Below are 14,050 nucleotides of genomic sequence, written 5' to 3' on the forward strand. Positions count from 1 at the left end.
GCATAAAAAAAAAAGGGACAGCTTGCCTTGTCTTCCGCGTCCCCATAGGAGGCGAAGCGCATTCATAGAGCAACCACAGGAAAAAAAAAAGACCGCAATAGCGACAACACAAAAATCGCTGCTTTTAGCAATGTTCATACCTTTGTTGTTCCTCCTTTTGCCTTCCCGCTCCTCTGGAAGGACAGAATGCAGCTGAGAGACCCATTTCCAACCACTTGTCTTATTTGTGGCGCCACGTGCCACATGCACCCATCAGAGCCGTTGGCGTTCACCACAACCCCACCCCATGAACGGTCAGTGAAGGCAATTATTTTTTCCACTCTCTTTTTCACTCGTTTTTTTTTTCTTAATGGAGATTAAGAAGCGGAGATGATTGAGTGTGTTTGAGGGAATTGAGAAATTGAAGCAACTTCACACCACACTTGACAATAATAAAAGCCAAAAAAAAAAACTAGTGGAAAATAAGTGACCATAGCCACCACTCATCTACATGTATACTATATATGTCTGGTGCTCTTTTTTTGACTGATGGTGACGGTCTCCGAAAATAGTAAATATGCGAAGATTCACTTTAGCCACGCAAGCCAAGTAACAAACCGAGAGAAAAGAATGAGAGAGAATAAATGCACAGACTTACAACTAATCAGGTTCAATAATATCATATATATATATATATTATGCGTTCTACGTATTTGTGTAAAGTTTAACTTGCACAGACCTCCTTTCCCCCCCCCCCTTTTTCCCTCGTCATTGTGTGTTTGTGTATGCGGGTATGTCTCGTGTTTTTTTTTTATTATGCCTGTATTTTATCTGCCTTAGCAAGGCACCTCAGTGTCTGTATAAATAGTAACCTGCACATGCCCTTATATGTTACTTCGGACGCTTAAATTGTATATATATATATATTTATATATATAATACGTATCCTTCAGTCTTCTTAGGCGCGTCAAGTGGCGTGAGCCAAAGATTCCAGCGAGCTCAAAGACAGTCTGTTGAATGCGGAATCAAACCTTGTTACTGGTTTGTCATCCTCTGACGGCCTCAGTGAAAGCATGGGGTTTGAAAGGTCGCACCCTGCAAACGGGCTAAGCGAGGTGGTAGGTGCCGTGATCACTGCATCCTTCTCTTCCTCCTTTTCCTCTTCCTCCTTAATTTCCTGTCGCAGGAAATTAACGATATCCTTCATCGCTGGACGCTGAGCCACGTCTTCCGACAACATCTTCTGAAAAAACACCTTTTCCGCAGGGTACTTATCCACAAACTCCCTTGAAAACACACCGTGACGTGCCTCCCCCAGTGTGTGGTACCGTTCATGCTGCGTGGTAAACATACAGTAAAACTCAAGCGCAATCAAACCCAGCGAGTAAATATCGCTTGCCTCGGTTGCAGTCTCTCCACGTTTCTGCTCAGGGCTGCAGTAAAGAGGCGTACAAGCATGAGCTGACTGCTCCTCTGCACTTATACAGGAGTTAGACGTAACCTCACCTGCGCCGTCGCATATCTTACGCAAGCGTGTACGATTTTTTTTCGAAAGGCCAAAATCCCCAATTTTCATGATCCCAGAGTCCGACATAAAAATATTTCTTGGCTTGAGGTCGCAGTGAACCACATACTGCATGTGCAAGTACTGCAGTCCCTCCGCAATTTGGAGAAGGTGCGTTAGGTTACTTAAACGAGTGAAGCTTGCTCTCTCAACAAAATGGTCAGCCAGAGTGCCGCGCTCAAACCACTCTGTCTGAATAAATAACACGGTATAACATTTATCGCTAGAAGCAGATTCCATGAGGTTGCCGTCAAGGGTGTCAAAAGTTTCCGAAGAGAGGTTGTCCATGGTGTCATCGCGATGAAGTAGACCAAGTTTCTTGGCAAAGTTCTGTGGCAAGCATTCAACCCAGGCATTGAAAAAACGCACGACATTAACAGAATCAAAGGTACTATGCAGCACAGCTTCCTGTATATAAATTTCGTTGTCTTCTGGTATAAGAATTGCCTTAACTGCATATGAAACTCCAGTCACTTGGTGCTTCACACGGAAAACACTTCCTTCCGCTCCAGACCCAATTTTTTCAGCTGTTTGAAACTGCAGCTTAAAAAGCTGCGGTAAAACTTGTGCATTTGAGGGAATAAACGACTCACTGCTTGGTTTGTCGCTCAGTGAAACATCATCATCTACTGAGTGTTTCCACCATGAATCCACACGAGGCATTGAATTGGTTCCTATCATGCTTGTTTTACATGATGGATGCATCTCATTATCCTGTAATAGAGTCATAGGAGTGGAACTCTGCCGGAGTTCAGGTGTGCAAGATAGTCCCAATTTCCCACGTGCGTCATCCACGCATGCTCCACTGCGTTCCAGCGTAAAGCTGCGATGCAAAAGGTTGGACTTTAACAAACCGGGCACGGGGGATTTACCGACGCGATCCACAAAAACTTCCTGTCCAACTCCTGTATGCCTCATGTACCACCGGATGACCACAGAAAAGAAAGCTGCGGAGAAGGAAATAAAACCGCAAATAGAATTAAACACTACGAACAGTGTACTTCCTGTACTTGTGTGAGACAACGGAAACCAAGGCACAAGCGCAAGCTGCGATGACGTTTTAGAATTGCTGTCATTGGGAAGACTATTTGGCAAATTCCCAGCAGAGGCATCACACCCACGAATCCAAGAGCACTGCTGATATGAATTTTGAAGCTCACGAAGTTCAAACTCATCGGCAACAATGTCAAATTCCCAGGTACTGGGAGATCGATGCAAGTTAAAGGAAACAATATTCCGTCGTGGCTCCTTTTTGATAATAGCTGGGAGATAAGGCAAGTCCGTTCTCCCCATAGTCAATAGTTCAACTACATCCTTGATACGAGTTGTTGCCTCAAACCGGTAAATGGGAAGAGGCAGCACCCCGCCCCCGTCTGATATCCAAACAAACGCAGACATAACAGTACTAAGTGAATTCACAACGGAAGGCCAAACAGCCGCATCTTTCAATTTACTCCAAAGTATGTATTTGTCCCGGTCAATCTCTCGAATCATCAACTGTTTGGCGAGGTTTTCTTTATGGAACTTCTCATCCAAAGCCGCTGGTTCCATACTTCCTTTTCCCGCCTTGTTGACATCGTTTGTAAAAGGCACATGATCTTTGCCACCACAGTCACCTGTTTGAAGCAGCCCTTGGAGGGCACGAGATACAAACTTTGGATCATCGTCCGCCGAATCTTCTTCAGAAACGCGCAAAGAAGTCTTTTCAGAGACCTTATACTGAGCTATACTCATCTTCCAACTGTAGTGACCAGGACGCCGCACATTAAGAGTAAAGTCGTACCGCACAACATGCATGTAAGAAAGTAAAAAAAATGGTTCCGGCACTGGTTTACCGTCGTAGCCATCCACATCGATAATCTGCGCTGATGTAGTCACAAATATATCTGTATCTCCCACCAGTACGTGTTTCTTTTTAATTAGTGTCGAAAGATTCATAAAACAACGAGGATGCATCTGTGAAAAAGGAGTTCCACCTCTACCTTTTGTGCTGTCTCTAACCTCCCCTTCGTTTGGCCCTGCTTCCACTTCGGTGTCACTGCAGGCACAACACTTATCTGACGTATGCCTCCAACACTGACATGGTGCAAAACAACGCCTCGTAAACAGCACACCCCCCTCCAGTATAAAAGGCAATGCAAAGGGGTCTTGACTAATCACTGGCTCCCTCGCATGCTGTTGAATTTCCACACGCAGCATGTCTCCACCTGTGTCCACAGTCCACAATGGTTTTCCATCATCGAGCCCATAAGATGAAATTTTACCATCCTTTTGCAATAACAGTAGCATGTTTGGGTGAGGTGGCCGGTAAGACCGCACCAGTTCTTGAAAGTCCGGGCCGGCGTCAGGAATAACAGTGCCTACTGTCTCCGTCTCCACGCGTTGTAGTAAATTCACATCTTGCGGAACCAACTGGGCTGCAGACACAGACAGGAGCCTAGTGTCACCCACATCTAACGACAACCCAAGGACCAGTATGCAGAGAAGTAGAAGCCTAATGCGACGGTAGGCATTCAACATTTAAGAAAATGCCAGAGGTGAGGTACGTGCTTCAACGAAATTCCCGCAAAAAAGAAAAAAAAGGGAAGGGGAGGGGGAGGTGAGGAGGGACTTCACAAGCCTGCAGTGTGACTGCCCAACCACGGAACCGCCACGAGTAGACGTTGTCACTGAGAGAAGAAAGCAACAACGAACGCCGAATGAAAATAAAAACAAGACCAAATAAGTCCAAAACTACCAGTTTGCCCAAAATGCAGCTAGGAAAGAGAGCAACGCAATCCACTTGGGCCACCCCACGCCCTCCTTCTTCTCTGATCTAGGCGAATGATGTTGCGCTGGGGCCTCAATATGCTAAATACGGCACTTGAAACCTCCTTTGCTTCTACTTACTGTGCAACTTCTCGGTGTGTGGAATGACAAAAGATTTTCCTTTCCGTAGTGTGTGTGTGTGTGTGAACAACACTCGCACAGTAAAAGAAATGACACGGAGAGAACTGACAACTGACGAAAAAAAAAAAAAGGGGGGGGGGGNGGAAAATAAATACAGACCGTCACCTGCAACTAAGAGCCAGGAGAGTAGCAAAAACACCAAAACAATAATAATCAGTTTCACCTAAAAAAAAAAAAAAAATGGAGGATGTGTGTGTGTGTGTGTGTGTGTGGCTGCAACAAACGGGCTGTAAAAACGGATAACAGCAGAAACTAGAGACAAAAAAAAAAAAGGCAATCTTCTCAACTGCAGCGTGCCACCGTCGCCCAGACACCACCACCGTCACCCTCCTCTTTGCCCAGCAACAGCCGAAGCAACGCGACACCCACATCTCGTGCTTCTTCTCGTTCCGATTGGAACACCATCTGCTCCCTAAGTTCGCCCAGTGTTTTCGGCACACTAATAACGGCATTCAACACACTCCGCTGAAAATCAACCCGCATGGACTGAAGTGCGCTCATTTCCTTCGCATCCGCAAAGGAGAACCGCGTCGTCAGGATGTGCCTTGCCGGTGGCAACTGAATGGCCACAGGAGTATCAAGAACCTGAGAACTCCACCAATCTTCAGGTAAAAACTAAACTCTTCTGAGCCCAGAACCGTCTCTACACGACTACGTCTCACGGTGGTATCAACCGTCACGACACGTCTCTTCTCCCTGTAGTACCTCAAAAGTGCATCTTTGGCCAAGCCCTGCAAAGTCCGCACAGCAGCAGCGTCGTAATTATACAAGGAGGTTAATGCTTCAATGTATAGCAAGGACCCAAGTACCCGCGCGGCATCATCCTCTTCGTACGTTGAAAAGTCACCAATGACATTCAACGCGTCTGTGCAGCGTCCTGAAAAGCGTTGGCACGCCTGGGAAATAAACAGGTCCATGTTTGCACTGTTCAAAATATTACTCTTGGCATCCCAAAGCCGCTCCACATCCTTATTGAAGTTAAAGGGTTCTACGTAGTCTTTCATGACGGCGTTCGCATCCAAATCTTTTACCTGACGCTTAAGGAACTCTAACTCACGCAACTTCGTCTTGACAGACATACTATCGAGCACGCGTATCTCGGACTTCACGCGCTCCACCAGCTCATCGATGGTTTCCTCCTCGTTCGTATCCTTTACTTCTTGCGTGCTGTCTAATGACGTCCCCCCCGTCACCAGACGATCTCGCCGTGCCGACGGCGTCTTTGTGCAAGCATCCTCTTCAGTTTTAGCATTGGCGGCGAAGCGCAAAACGTTTCCAGCGATTGAAGAGGCAGATCCCCTACCTGGGGAAGCATCAACGTTTCGCATTTCTGACTTTCCACCCCGTGTGGGGTGCTTGTCAGGTCGAGCAGGTACCGCCTTACTTCGCGCAGTCCTCGAACGACTCAACACGTCACGAACGGCGTGCAGGCGTCGCTGCTCCTCCAGCAGTCCGGCCAGCTGCCCTTCAAGGGCATCCAGCTGCTCCGCATCCGCGGCAATCCGAAACACGACGGAGTGAATGTCATCCAAGAGACATCCTACAGCGTCAGCGTGGACGGTGGATGAAAGTGCCGCAAAACACAGCATCTCAAACGCCTCGCTCATCACACCTGCTGCTTCCCCCACCCCGCCCCACCCACAGACTCGCTACACAACAAGGAAAAACCCAGGCACACACAAAACAACAACAAAAAAAACAACGCAACTTCAGCAATTGTGTTGCATAACTAAACAGAGCAAGAGGGAGGCAACGCTCAAACTCAAAGTGAGACATTCTCACACCTTCTATTCAAGCATGCAGGGCATTATTCGCAGCTTAACACCACTGCAGGCAGAGAAGGTAACAGACAGCAACGACAAGGAGAGCAACAAAAAAAAAAATCAACAACAACAACGCAAACGATAACAAGAAGAACAAACAGCAAAACAATAACAACAACAATAGTGGTCTATCGTTTCCCGTGCATGTATCCAGCAAACCGTTTATCAAACTGACACTTTTTCCAACCTTCATGCTGCATCACTGTCTCCACGGCAAGTGTATGAATCGGTGCATCGCCCCAGCGATAGCGCATTATCCCACGTGGCTCCTCCGTGTCCAAGAATTGAAACAAGGAATGATACAGCTGATGACGTTTTAATTTCATCGCTCCAAGCTCAAAATTGTTGTAATACATAACTCCTTCATATTTTTTGGTACTTGCATTTAAAGCAAATCCTGTTAACCCTGCTAACTCTGCAGGAGAGAGAGCCGCTTTGGCCCACTTCAGAAATGTTGGCCAAAGCTCCCACACAACACGTGGATTTTCACCCCGAATGCTTCTATAGCCATAGACGCAGTGGTTTACCTGCATCAACTTAAATACGTCACATGGAACATGTGACGTTAGGTAAGAATCCGTATCCAGCCTCCAATAATACTCGTAGACATCCAAGGAAGGCAGTCGCCACACAAGTCCTGCCCAAAAGCGGCACATGATGCGATATCCTCGTCCTTGATATCTTCGCTGTGGTGGCGTTCGCATCCACGCGGCAAGCTGCTTTTCCGTCACACCATCAGGTAACTCACGCCAGAACCTTCCCACGTCCTCAAAGCTCACCCGACAAGCCGAAGGTATCGCGTCCCGTATCGCCGTTTGCCACTGTTCAGGCATGTCTTCATGGAAAATGTGCACTGGATACGAGAAGTATACCAGAAAGTGCGCCTCCAGCAGGGGAAGTGTCCTTGACAAGAAAAAAGGCTCGTTCTTTCCTGCAAGAAACAATATAACTCCATTCACTTTGGAGTCTGTGTTGCTGTTCTTGCGGAGGGCGGATGTGCACGTCGCAGCGACATTACGTGACACCTGTGATGGTGTTGCCGCAGTACTAGAAGAAACTCGTGAAGATGCACTGGTCCTGTCCTCGTCATGACTTTCCATCGCTGAAAGAAGAATCCACGTCCCAAGGCAGACGACTTCTACTGCAAAAATCCACATCACTACGCATTTCAACCCGAGTACGTTGTGTCTCATCCACCTCATGCATCCCCACCCTACATGCAATTAATTTTGTGAAATAAATAAATAAAGGGAGGAAAAGAAAGAAAGAAAAAAAACTAGTCCATCCGTCCCTTCTTCCTCTTCCCCCGCAGACACACACGCGGACGTGCAGCACAACGGATGCTTGCAACAGATACAATATCAGTATGATATCTGTGTCCCCAGCAATAATCAGCATCAACGCATTGAACAAATGTAAATACTATACGTAGCAACGTTGAACACACGCACTCCCAAACACCCTCAAAGAGGGCAAAAAACAAACCAAGAAGTGGATAATTAAATATACTCATTTATATTGGTAAAGTAAAGGTGCAACGCATCGTTCTTCCAAACTTCTCTAGAGCATTGCAAAAGAGAGAGTAAAATTCACGAATTTTGCTTCCCTTTCCTCATGCGTGCGCAAAAGAGAATACTGTGTGCCCAACCACAGTAATCACCAAAAAGCTCCTTAAACCCCAACTGAATGGCATCATGATGTTTAGACGAAAGCGCCGGCATCTTCATGTCATGTTCTTTCCCTTTCCTATACCAATCTGCCAAGACTATTTTCCAATCTAGTCCCTTGACTGATACTCCTGCCGATAAGGATTCCCCTCCACGATCTCGTTTTCGGTCCCGCCCAATTACGTCGGAATAGTACTTTTTCCCACACACTTCCGCCTTAGCAAAGTACTCTGTCGCAACTTGTGCCATGTGCGTATCAACAGGCACAAGCTCGTGATGACCCAGAGCGAATAAAAGGACACAATCAGCTACTTTGCGTCCCACACCAGGAAGTGACAAAAGTTTTTCCCGCTGCTCAGACAAACTGAGACTCGCGTTCAAAAACTCGTCATACCACTTGTAAGAGTACATGACAGAGACAGGTCCAGTTCCTCCTTTCCCTCTTTTTTGTTTGCTTGTACCACTGGCCTGAATGATGGAAGCACACTTAATAATATACTTCCCACGGTACCCAAAACCAAGCGCACGCAATTCATCTTCAGACCTGCTGGCTAATTGATCCATGCTAGGCATAGAGTGTAAAGTTATCCAATCCTCGTCTCCTTTAGTAGCCTTGTTGACATTTTTTTTACTCTTCTTAGGGCTATGGTACGAAGAGCTCACGTTTCGAACATCGCCCGTTACAGGGTTGTACTCACATAAGCAATCTCCGTAGCAGGTGGCCAGTTTCTCCACAAGTCCCGTGATGCGCTGCACGTTATTATTCTGTGAGCAGAGAAACGCTAGCAGCGTTTCATGAAGATCCTGCCGCAAATGACGAATGTTGACGGGATGTTTTTCGCCCCTGTTCAAAGTGAGGTAGCGTACCAGAGGATGGTCGTGCCTCGGATTTTCCAGTGTCCAGCGTCGCCATAACTGTTGCAGGTCCACATCTAAAGCCAGATAATGACATAAAAAACGGGCTTCTGCGGACACCTCCAATGCTGTCTTTAGCTCACGATGAAGGCAGCGAAACCACAAAGCATCCCCATGGGACTCAGAAAAGGACGAAAAAGAAGAACGTAACCCTTGTTTTGCCTCCTCTTTCTGCTGAAATGCTGGTAACTCGGACGAATAAGGGGCGTCAGAGAGCTCGTACACGCCCCGTTCCACCACGCCAACCCAAGTGCCCCGCGGTGTGCGACGCCAACGGAAGCACTGCCCTCCGCAGAGTGTCATTGGCAAGTGCACCCCTGCCGTGGATGGCAGCGCATGCCACGCGTGCACCATGACCTGAATAAGATAATAGTATTTAAAGAAGAGTAAAATAATAATAATAATAATGACAACAGTGTTTCTCCTCAATTACCCTCCCCCTCCCGTTTTTCTTGTTTTTTTTTTCTGTATTTTAAGAGAAGCAGAAGTTTGGGTAGTAGACATCTCGTTATGGGCAACAAACACACCGCGTTACAAGTCCGCACCAAGATGCGCCAAGCAGACACTTTTGAGGAGGATTCGGCCCTCCTCAATGAATGTTCCCTACCCTTTCCCTCTAGGAAAAAAAAACAAAAACAAAAAAAAACACACAGTTTCTTAACAAATCAGAGGAACTTCGGGCACTCAATTCGCCTGCAAAGCCCCACAAACTTGTTCCGCAAGGGCGCGGGTTTTGGCGTCAGGATGCATCAACGCCACCGACCCCAAGACTGCAAGAGCCTCTCCTAACGGTGCCTCATTCATGTGAGATTCTGTCATAAAGATATCGGGTGCCGCACCCAAGAGTGCCGATAGCAACTTCACACCCTCAGACTGAACCTGTGGAAGTCCGGCGTATCTTGCACTACCCACCGCAAAGGTAAGGATCGCCTTTCGATCGGTAGCATCAAGGAGCATTAATGCGTTTTTCGAGGGAGTTGTGTGCCCCTGCGTTATTTCGTCGCCAGAGCACTTTGAACGTGTGCCAGTGGTGGCCATTACAGCCAGAAAAAGAACGTGACAACTTTCGGCAACCACCTGCGCAATGTCCTTCCTAGCAAGACGTAGTACTGTACTACAGACCGCGTTGGCGAGTTCAATTAAATGCGGCATATATTGTTTAAAATACAAGCCAACCAACGTCCTCCCTAAAGAATGTGCTCGCAACAGACTGAGAGCACGCTGATGAATGTGAATGGCCAACTCAAAGCGTCCAAGCAGGTGAGGAGAGAGATCCCATTCCACGGTGGAATCGGCGACGTTGCGACTCTCCTTCGAACGCATCACCTGCTCACGACACTGAGCTGCCAACTGAGTCAGTGGAAGCATAACAAACGGGAGCACGACATCGTTAAATACCGAGCGATTTAACCCAACAACTGTAACAATTGCCAAACACTCCACCGCGGATCGGCTTAAGCGCTGAGAAGCTACAGTGCAGGGACCATCAGGGACTTTTGCGTCATCTTCATCCAAAAGCCACGGCAACACCACCTTTTCAGCCCAACGCCCAACCATCTGGGCAGCACCCACCAGCTCAGCTAATTCCATTTCTTCCGTTTCCAGGGAGGCAAAAGCCTCCGACGCTTTTTCCTCTTTCGGTCCACGTTCCTTAGCCACCGTATTAGACCTCATCTCTTCTGAATGAAATGAGGACGGGTTCTGAAGCAAGAAAAAACCCACGCAAAAGAACCCCACACGATACACAAAGCACACCTCCTCACGAGAATCAGGTAACAAAAAACCATCTCTCATGTATCCTGACTCTAGATCACGTAGCCGCTCCAGCAGAACGGAGACGTTGTATTTGCACAACACCTCGAGTAGTAGGCGCTGACCATCCAGTGACAGCTTTTCGCAAGATGTTGCAGTGAGAAGAATGCTCCACAAAAATTCCCACATCTCCGCAATAGGCGGAAACATCTCACTTACCGCGGTAAATGATGCAAAATTTTGCTTTGGACAGCCGCGAAGAAACAGCAATGGCGCTATTATTTGATAACTTGCCATATTGGAATCAGGTGCCGTTGAAGGACTTGCAACATTTTCTAACCAGGGCCTTGACTGGTGTTCGCCTTCTTCTTCGGTCGACTTCATGATATGAAGGCACCCCAACGAGAGTGCAACTAAACCATCCTTTCGCGCACCACATACAGACGCTATTTGGGTCATTATACGAATTACAAGTTCTTGCTCCAATGGAGCACGCGCCTCCATAGCACGCTTCAGCAATGACAGAACACATGCCTCCGTCCACTTTAGTACACCCTCCGCCCAGTGACGTCCCAACAACACCACAACCTGTACAAGTCGTTTGTTAACAGTCCCCTCTTCCGCCGTGGAGGAACTGGTTTCATGTTGACTTTCAACGGTGTCCTGTAATGTGCCAGAATGCAATGTTGCAAACGCCACAATATCAGCTGGTGTGGAAGGAGTAGCACAGATCGCTGGCACACTTTCCCCCAATAAAGCCAATGACTCTTGTATCAGTAGCAGCACAATACTTTCGTCTCCGCTGTGGGCTTCAACAACAGAGCGTAAGGCTTGCTGTGCGGCCGATTGTCTTTTAATGGACCTGTCACGTTGTGTCGCCAGCTTTAGCAAGGAACGACAAACATCCTCTGGCCATACTTTGGCGAATAGCTTTGAACTTTGCAGTCTAATCTGCAATTCCTCGTCCTGGATGCGTAATAGCAGTTCCTCCGACAAAAGCCTCCATACCGGCCGCATCTGTGCTGACGTAAAAGCCTCCCCATAAACAGAGTCCTCGGAGGCCTGAGGAAGGGCGGCAAGGACATCTAAAACATTATGCCGCGTCTTTATGTCACCATGCTGCAACAAACGAAAAAGTGCGGGCAGAATTGAATGAGGTCGTTCAACAGCCGCATGGATCAATAGACCGACGACACATTGCGATGCCCCATCACGATCATCCGATAGAAGTTCCAAAAGTTGATCAGAAGAATCAGCAATGACGCGAAAGGAGGAACTGTTGGATGAGCTATATAATATTAACCGTGATAGGAGTGCACTCAACTTTTGCACATTCTCATCCCTGTAGCGAAGCCCCCGCTGAATAAGCGCATTATGAATCTGTTGAGTTAAGCTTAAATCCGTTAACCAGAGTGCAGCCTGCATCGATGGAGCAGGGGCCGCCGATACAGCAGCAAGCGCCCCTGAAAGAAGCATTGTGGTGGCAAGAAACACGTTATTTTCTTGTTCTTCTCCCTCCAACGCCGGCACGGATGACACAAAAGAAGCAATAAGAGCCACTATTTGTGCGTCGGTATGTTGCACCTCCACACTACCGACGCTGCTGTGGATGTATGTCCATACATTTGATACGCTCCGACACATAAAAAGAAGTCTTAGTGTGTTTGTCCACATTATTTCACTTGTGGCATGATAGTCCTTTGAGTGTTGCCCAAACTGCCGTTCAGCAGATCGCTGAGAGCACCCAAATGTTTCTTGTTTATAAATCAGCTGGGTGAATACATCATCTAAAGCACGTTTTACCACCGCAACTGCCTCAATAGCAGCCTGAGTCTCCTTTGGGGCGTCCACATTGCTTACAGAGTTCCTGTACGAAGCAACTTCATTTTGTATCCAGTCCAACGCACGAAGCAAAGCCCTTCTTAAAATGGATACCACGGTCCAGATGCGAGAAGGGGCATCGCGATCCAACACCATACGGCGACTAGACATTGTCTGTCTCTCATTCTCATGAACTTCCAAGACATCCAGCGCAAGGTCATGAAATAAGTGTAGCAGTGCATTGTTCGCCTCTACTGTCAGACGGGAAGGTGCGCGTATCACGCTGCGCGCCATCTTAGGTGCTTCGTCATCAGCTAAAGGGGCTACAGGAAGAGGTTCCGTCAGCACAATGTCATCCTTCATGTCGGCCATCGTTGCCACGTAGGGCACCACGTCATCCAGCAATCGTTGGGTAAATTCCACAAAATGGCTGTAAAGTCGCTTGCCCTTGACACAACCGTGTGCTACGGCGCGAACGGTGCCAGAGAGGATAAGCAGATAGCCCAACGCTAGACGACGGTGAACACCCAGATGTTTGTGAAGAAATGAACTTCGAACACCCAGGGAACAAAGAGCCTCCACCCAAGCTGCTGTGCAGCTTGGCCGTTCATTCCCCTCACCAAACGCTGTCGCTTCGTCGCACAATAATCGGGTGGATACGTACACCAGTGTTTGCAGACTCGCCTGTGAGGCTAACGCGCATGCGCACATACGACACAATACGGTTTCACTCCCAGTTGCACTAGTACCTGTTGGGGTTATGATTGTCGTGTCTGGCGCCAAGGATGAGGGTGATGTCTCATGAAACGTGGAAGGTCCTTGCGAGGGGTGCGGAGTAGCGACGGAGAGAGAAGCCCGGTTTACGGCGTATGCCAAGCTACGGAAGGCCTGAGAGAGATGGTAATCATGTAACTGTTCGTCACTGCAGACCCTGGCGCGCAACAATCGTTGGAGCGCCGTCTCATACGGCTGCACATCCAGTAACTGCATGGGCCACCTCGGGGGTGATGGAACTATGGCCCAACTTCAAAGAAAAAGCAAAAAATAAATAAATAAACCCACCTTTGCATCACAAAGAGAATAACATCAGCGAAGAGAGATATATATAAATGGCTTTGCTTGAACGATATGGCAATAGATTGAGGTTCAAAGATGAAAGACACTGATGAATTGACAGATACATGCACCGGCACACTTGTCCCTTTACAAACTTTTTTTCTTTCCTTCTTTTCTTCACTGCTTTCTCAGATGCACATACATATTATAACGAACAAATAGTCTCTTCCAGTTCGTCATTAGTGTCCTGCACTGCAGGCAACTCCAGATCGAGGAAAAAAAAAAGAACAGATAATAAACACATACACTTGAGCACTTCTTCCCATCCTTCAACTGAGGCACAGACAGCACAATGGGGTGGCAGTACCCCCCGTCCCAAATTCATCAGTGGAAAAAAAATATAATAATTAATAATAAATAATAATAAATAAGCAGATACACAAAGGCATAAAAATAAAAAAACATGACAAAATAAGCCCCATGAATATATATATATATATATATATATATATATATATATATAA

General features: G+C 47.2%; 5 protein-coding genes across 5 annotated transcripts, besides 12 other annotated features; all 5 read right to left on the reverse strand.

Annotated features, from left to right (window-relative positions):
* The first annotated feature begins 652 nt into the window (after positions 1-652).
* Positions 653-679: a microsatellite.
* Positions 680-891: 212 nt separating this feature from the next.
* Positions 892-920: a microsatellite.
* Positions 921-946: 26 nt separating this feature from the next.
* Positions 947-4,063, reverse strand: TraAM80_01715 (putative protein kinase; the record flags this gene model as incomplete). The annotated part of the gene is made up of 1 exon (XM_029378747.1): positions 947-4,063. The coding sequence occupies one exon, from the start codon at positions 4,061-4,063 to the stop codon at positions 947-949; it is 3,117 nt and encodes a 1,038-aa protein (XP_029241512.1).
* A 417-nt stretch (positions 4,064-4,480) lies between these two features.
* Positions 4,481-4,497: a microsatellite.
* A 183-nt stretch (positions 4,498-4,680) lies between these two features.
* Positions 4,681-4,704: a microsatellite.
* Positions 4,705-5,025: 321 nt separating this feature from the next.
* On the reverse strand, positions 5,026-6,099 carry TraAM80_01716 (uncharacterized protein; the record flags this gene model as incomplete). The annotated part of the gene is made up of 1 exon (XM_029378748.1): positions 5,026-6,099. The coding sequence occupies one exon, from the start codon at positions 6,097-6,099 to the stop codon at positions 5,026-5,028; it is 1,074 nt and encodes a 357-aa protein (XP_029241513.1).
* A 67-nt stretch (positions 6,100-6,166) lies between these two features.
* Positions 6,167-6,208: a microsatellite.
* A 128-nt stretch (positions 6,209-6,336) lies between these two features.
* Positions 6,337-6,436: a microsatellite.
* A 7-nt stretch (positions 6,437-6,443) lies between these two features.
* On the reverse strand, positions 6,444-7,472 carry TraAM80_01717 (alpha-1,2-mannosyltransferase; the record flags this gene model as incomplete). The annotated part of the gene is made up of 1 exon (XM_029378749.1): positions 6,444-7,472. The coding sequence occupies one exon, from the start codon at positions 7,470-7,472 to the stop codon at positions 6,444-6,446; it is 1,029 nt and encodes a 342-aa protein (XP_029241514.1).
* Positions 7,473-7,548: 76 nt separating this feature from the next.
* Positions 7,549-7,590: a sequence feature (A-rich).
* Positions 7,591-7,904: 314 nt separating this feature from the next.
* Positions 7,905-9,251, reverse strand: TraAM80_01718 (8-oxoguanine DNA glycosylase; the record flags this gene model as incomplete). Its single annotated transcript, XM_029378750.1, has 1 exon — positions 7,905-9,251. The coding sequence occupies one exon, from the start codon at positions 9,249-9,251 to the stop codon at positions 7,905-7,907; it is 1,347 nt and encodes a 448-aa protein (XP_029241515.1).
* A 6-nt stretch (positions 9,252-9,257) lies between these two features.
* Positions 9,258-9,305: a microsatellite.
* Positions 9,306-9,518: 213 nt separating this feature from the next.
* Positions 9,519-9,543: a microsatellite.
* A 38-nt stretch (positions 9,544-9,581) lies between these two features.
* On the reverse strand, positions 9,582-13,460 carry TraAM80_01719 (uncharacterized protein; the record flags this gene model as incomplete). Its single annotated transcript, XM_029378751.1, has 1 exon — positions 9,582-13,460. One exon carries the CDS (start codon positions 13,458-13,460, stop codon positions 9,582-9,584), a length of 3,879 nt encoding a protein of 1,292 aa, XP_029241516.1.
* Positions 13,461-13,498: 38 nt separating this feature from the next.
* Positions 13,499-13,527: a sequence feature (A-rich).
* Positions 13,528-13,919: 392 nt separating this feature from the next.
* Positions 13,920-14,001: a sequence feature (A-rich).
* Positions 14,002-14,010: 9 nt separating this feature from the next.
* Positions 14,011-14,049: a microsatellite.
* Position 14,050: the final 1 nt, after the last annotated feature.

Source organism: Trypanosoma rangeli (assembly GCF_003719475.1).
Source record: "Trypanosoma rangeli strain AM80 chromosome Unknown Tra_15.4_contig_00035, whole genome shotgun sequence".
Taxonomy (NCBI): domain Eukaryota; phylum Euglenozoa; class Kinetoplastea; order Trypanosomatida; family Trypanosomatidae; genus Trypanosoma; species Trypanosoma rangeli.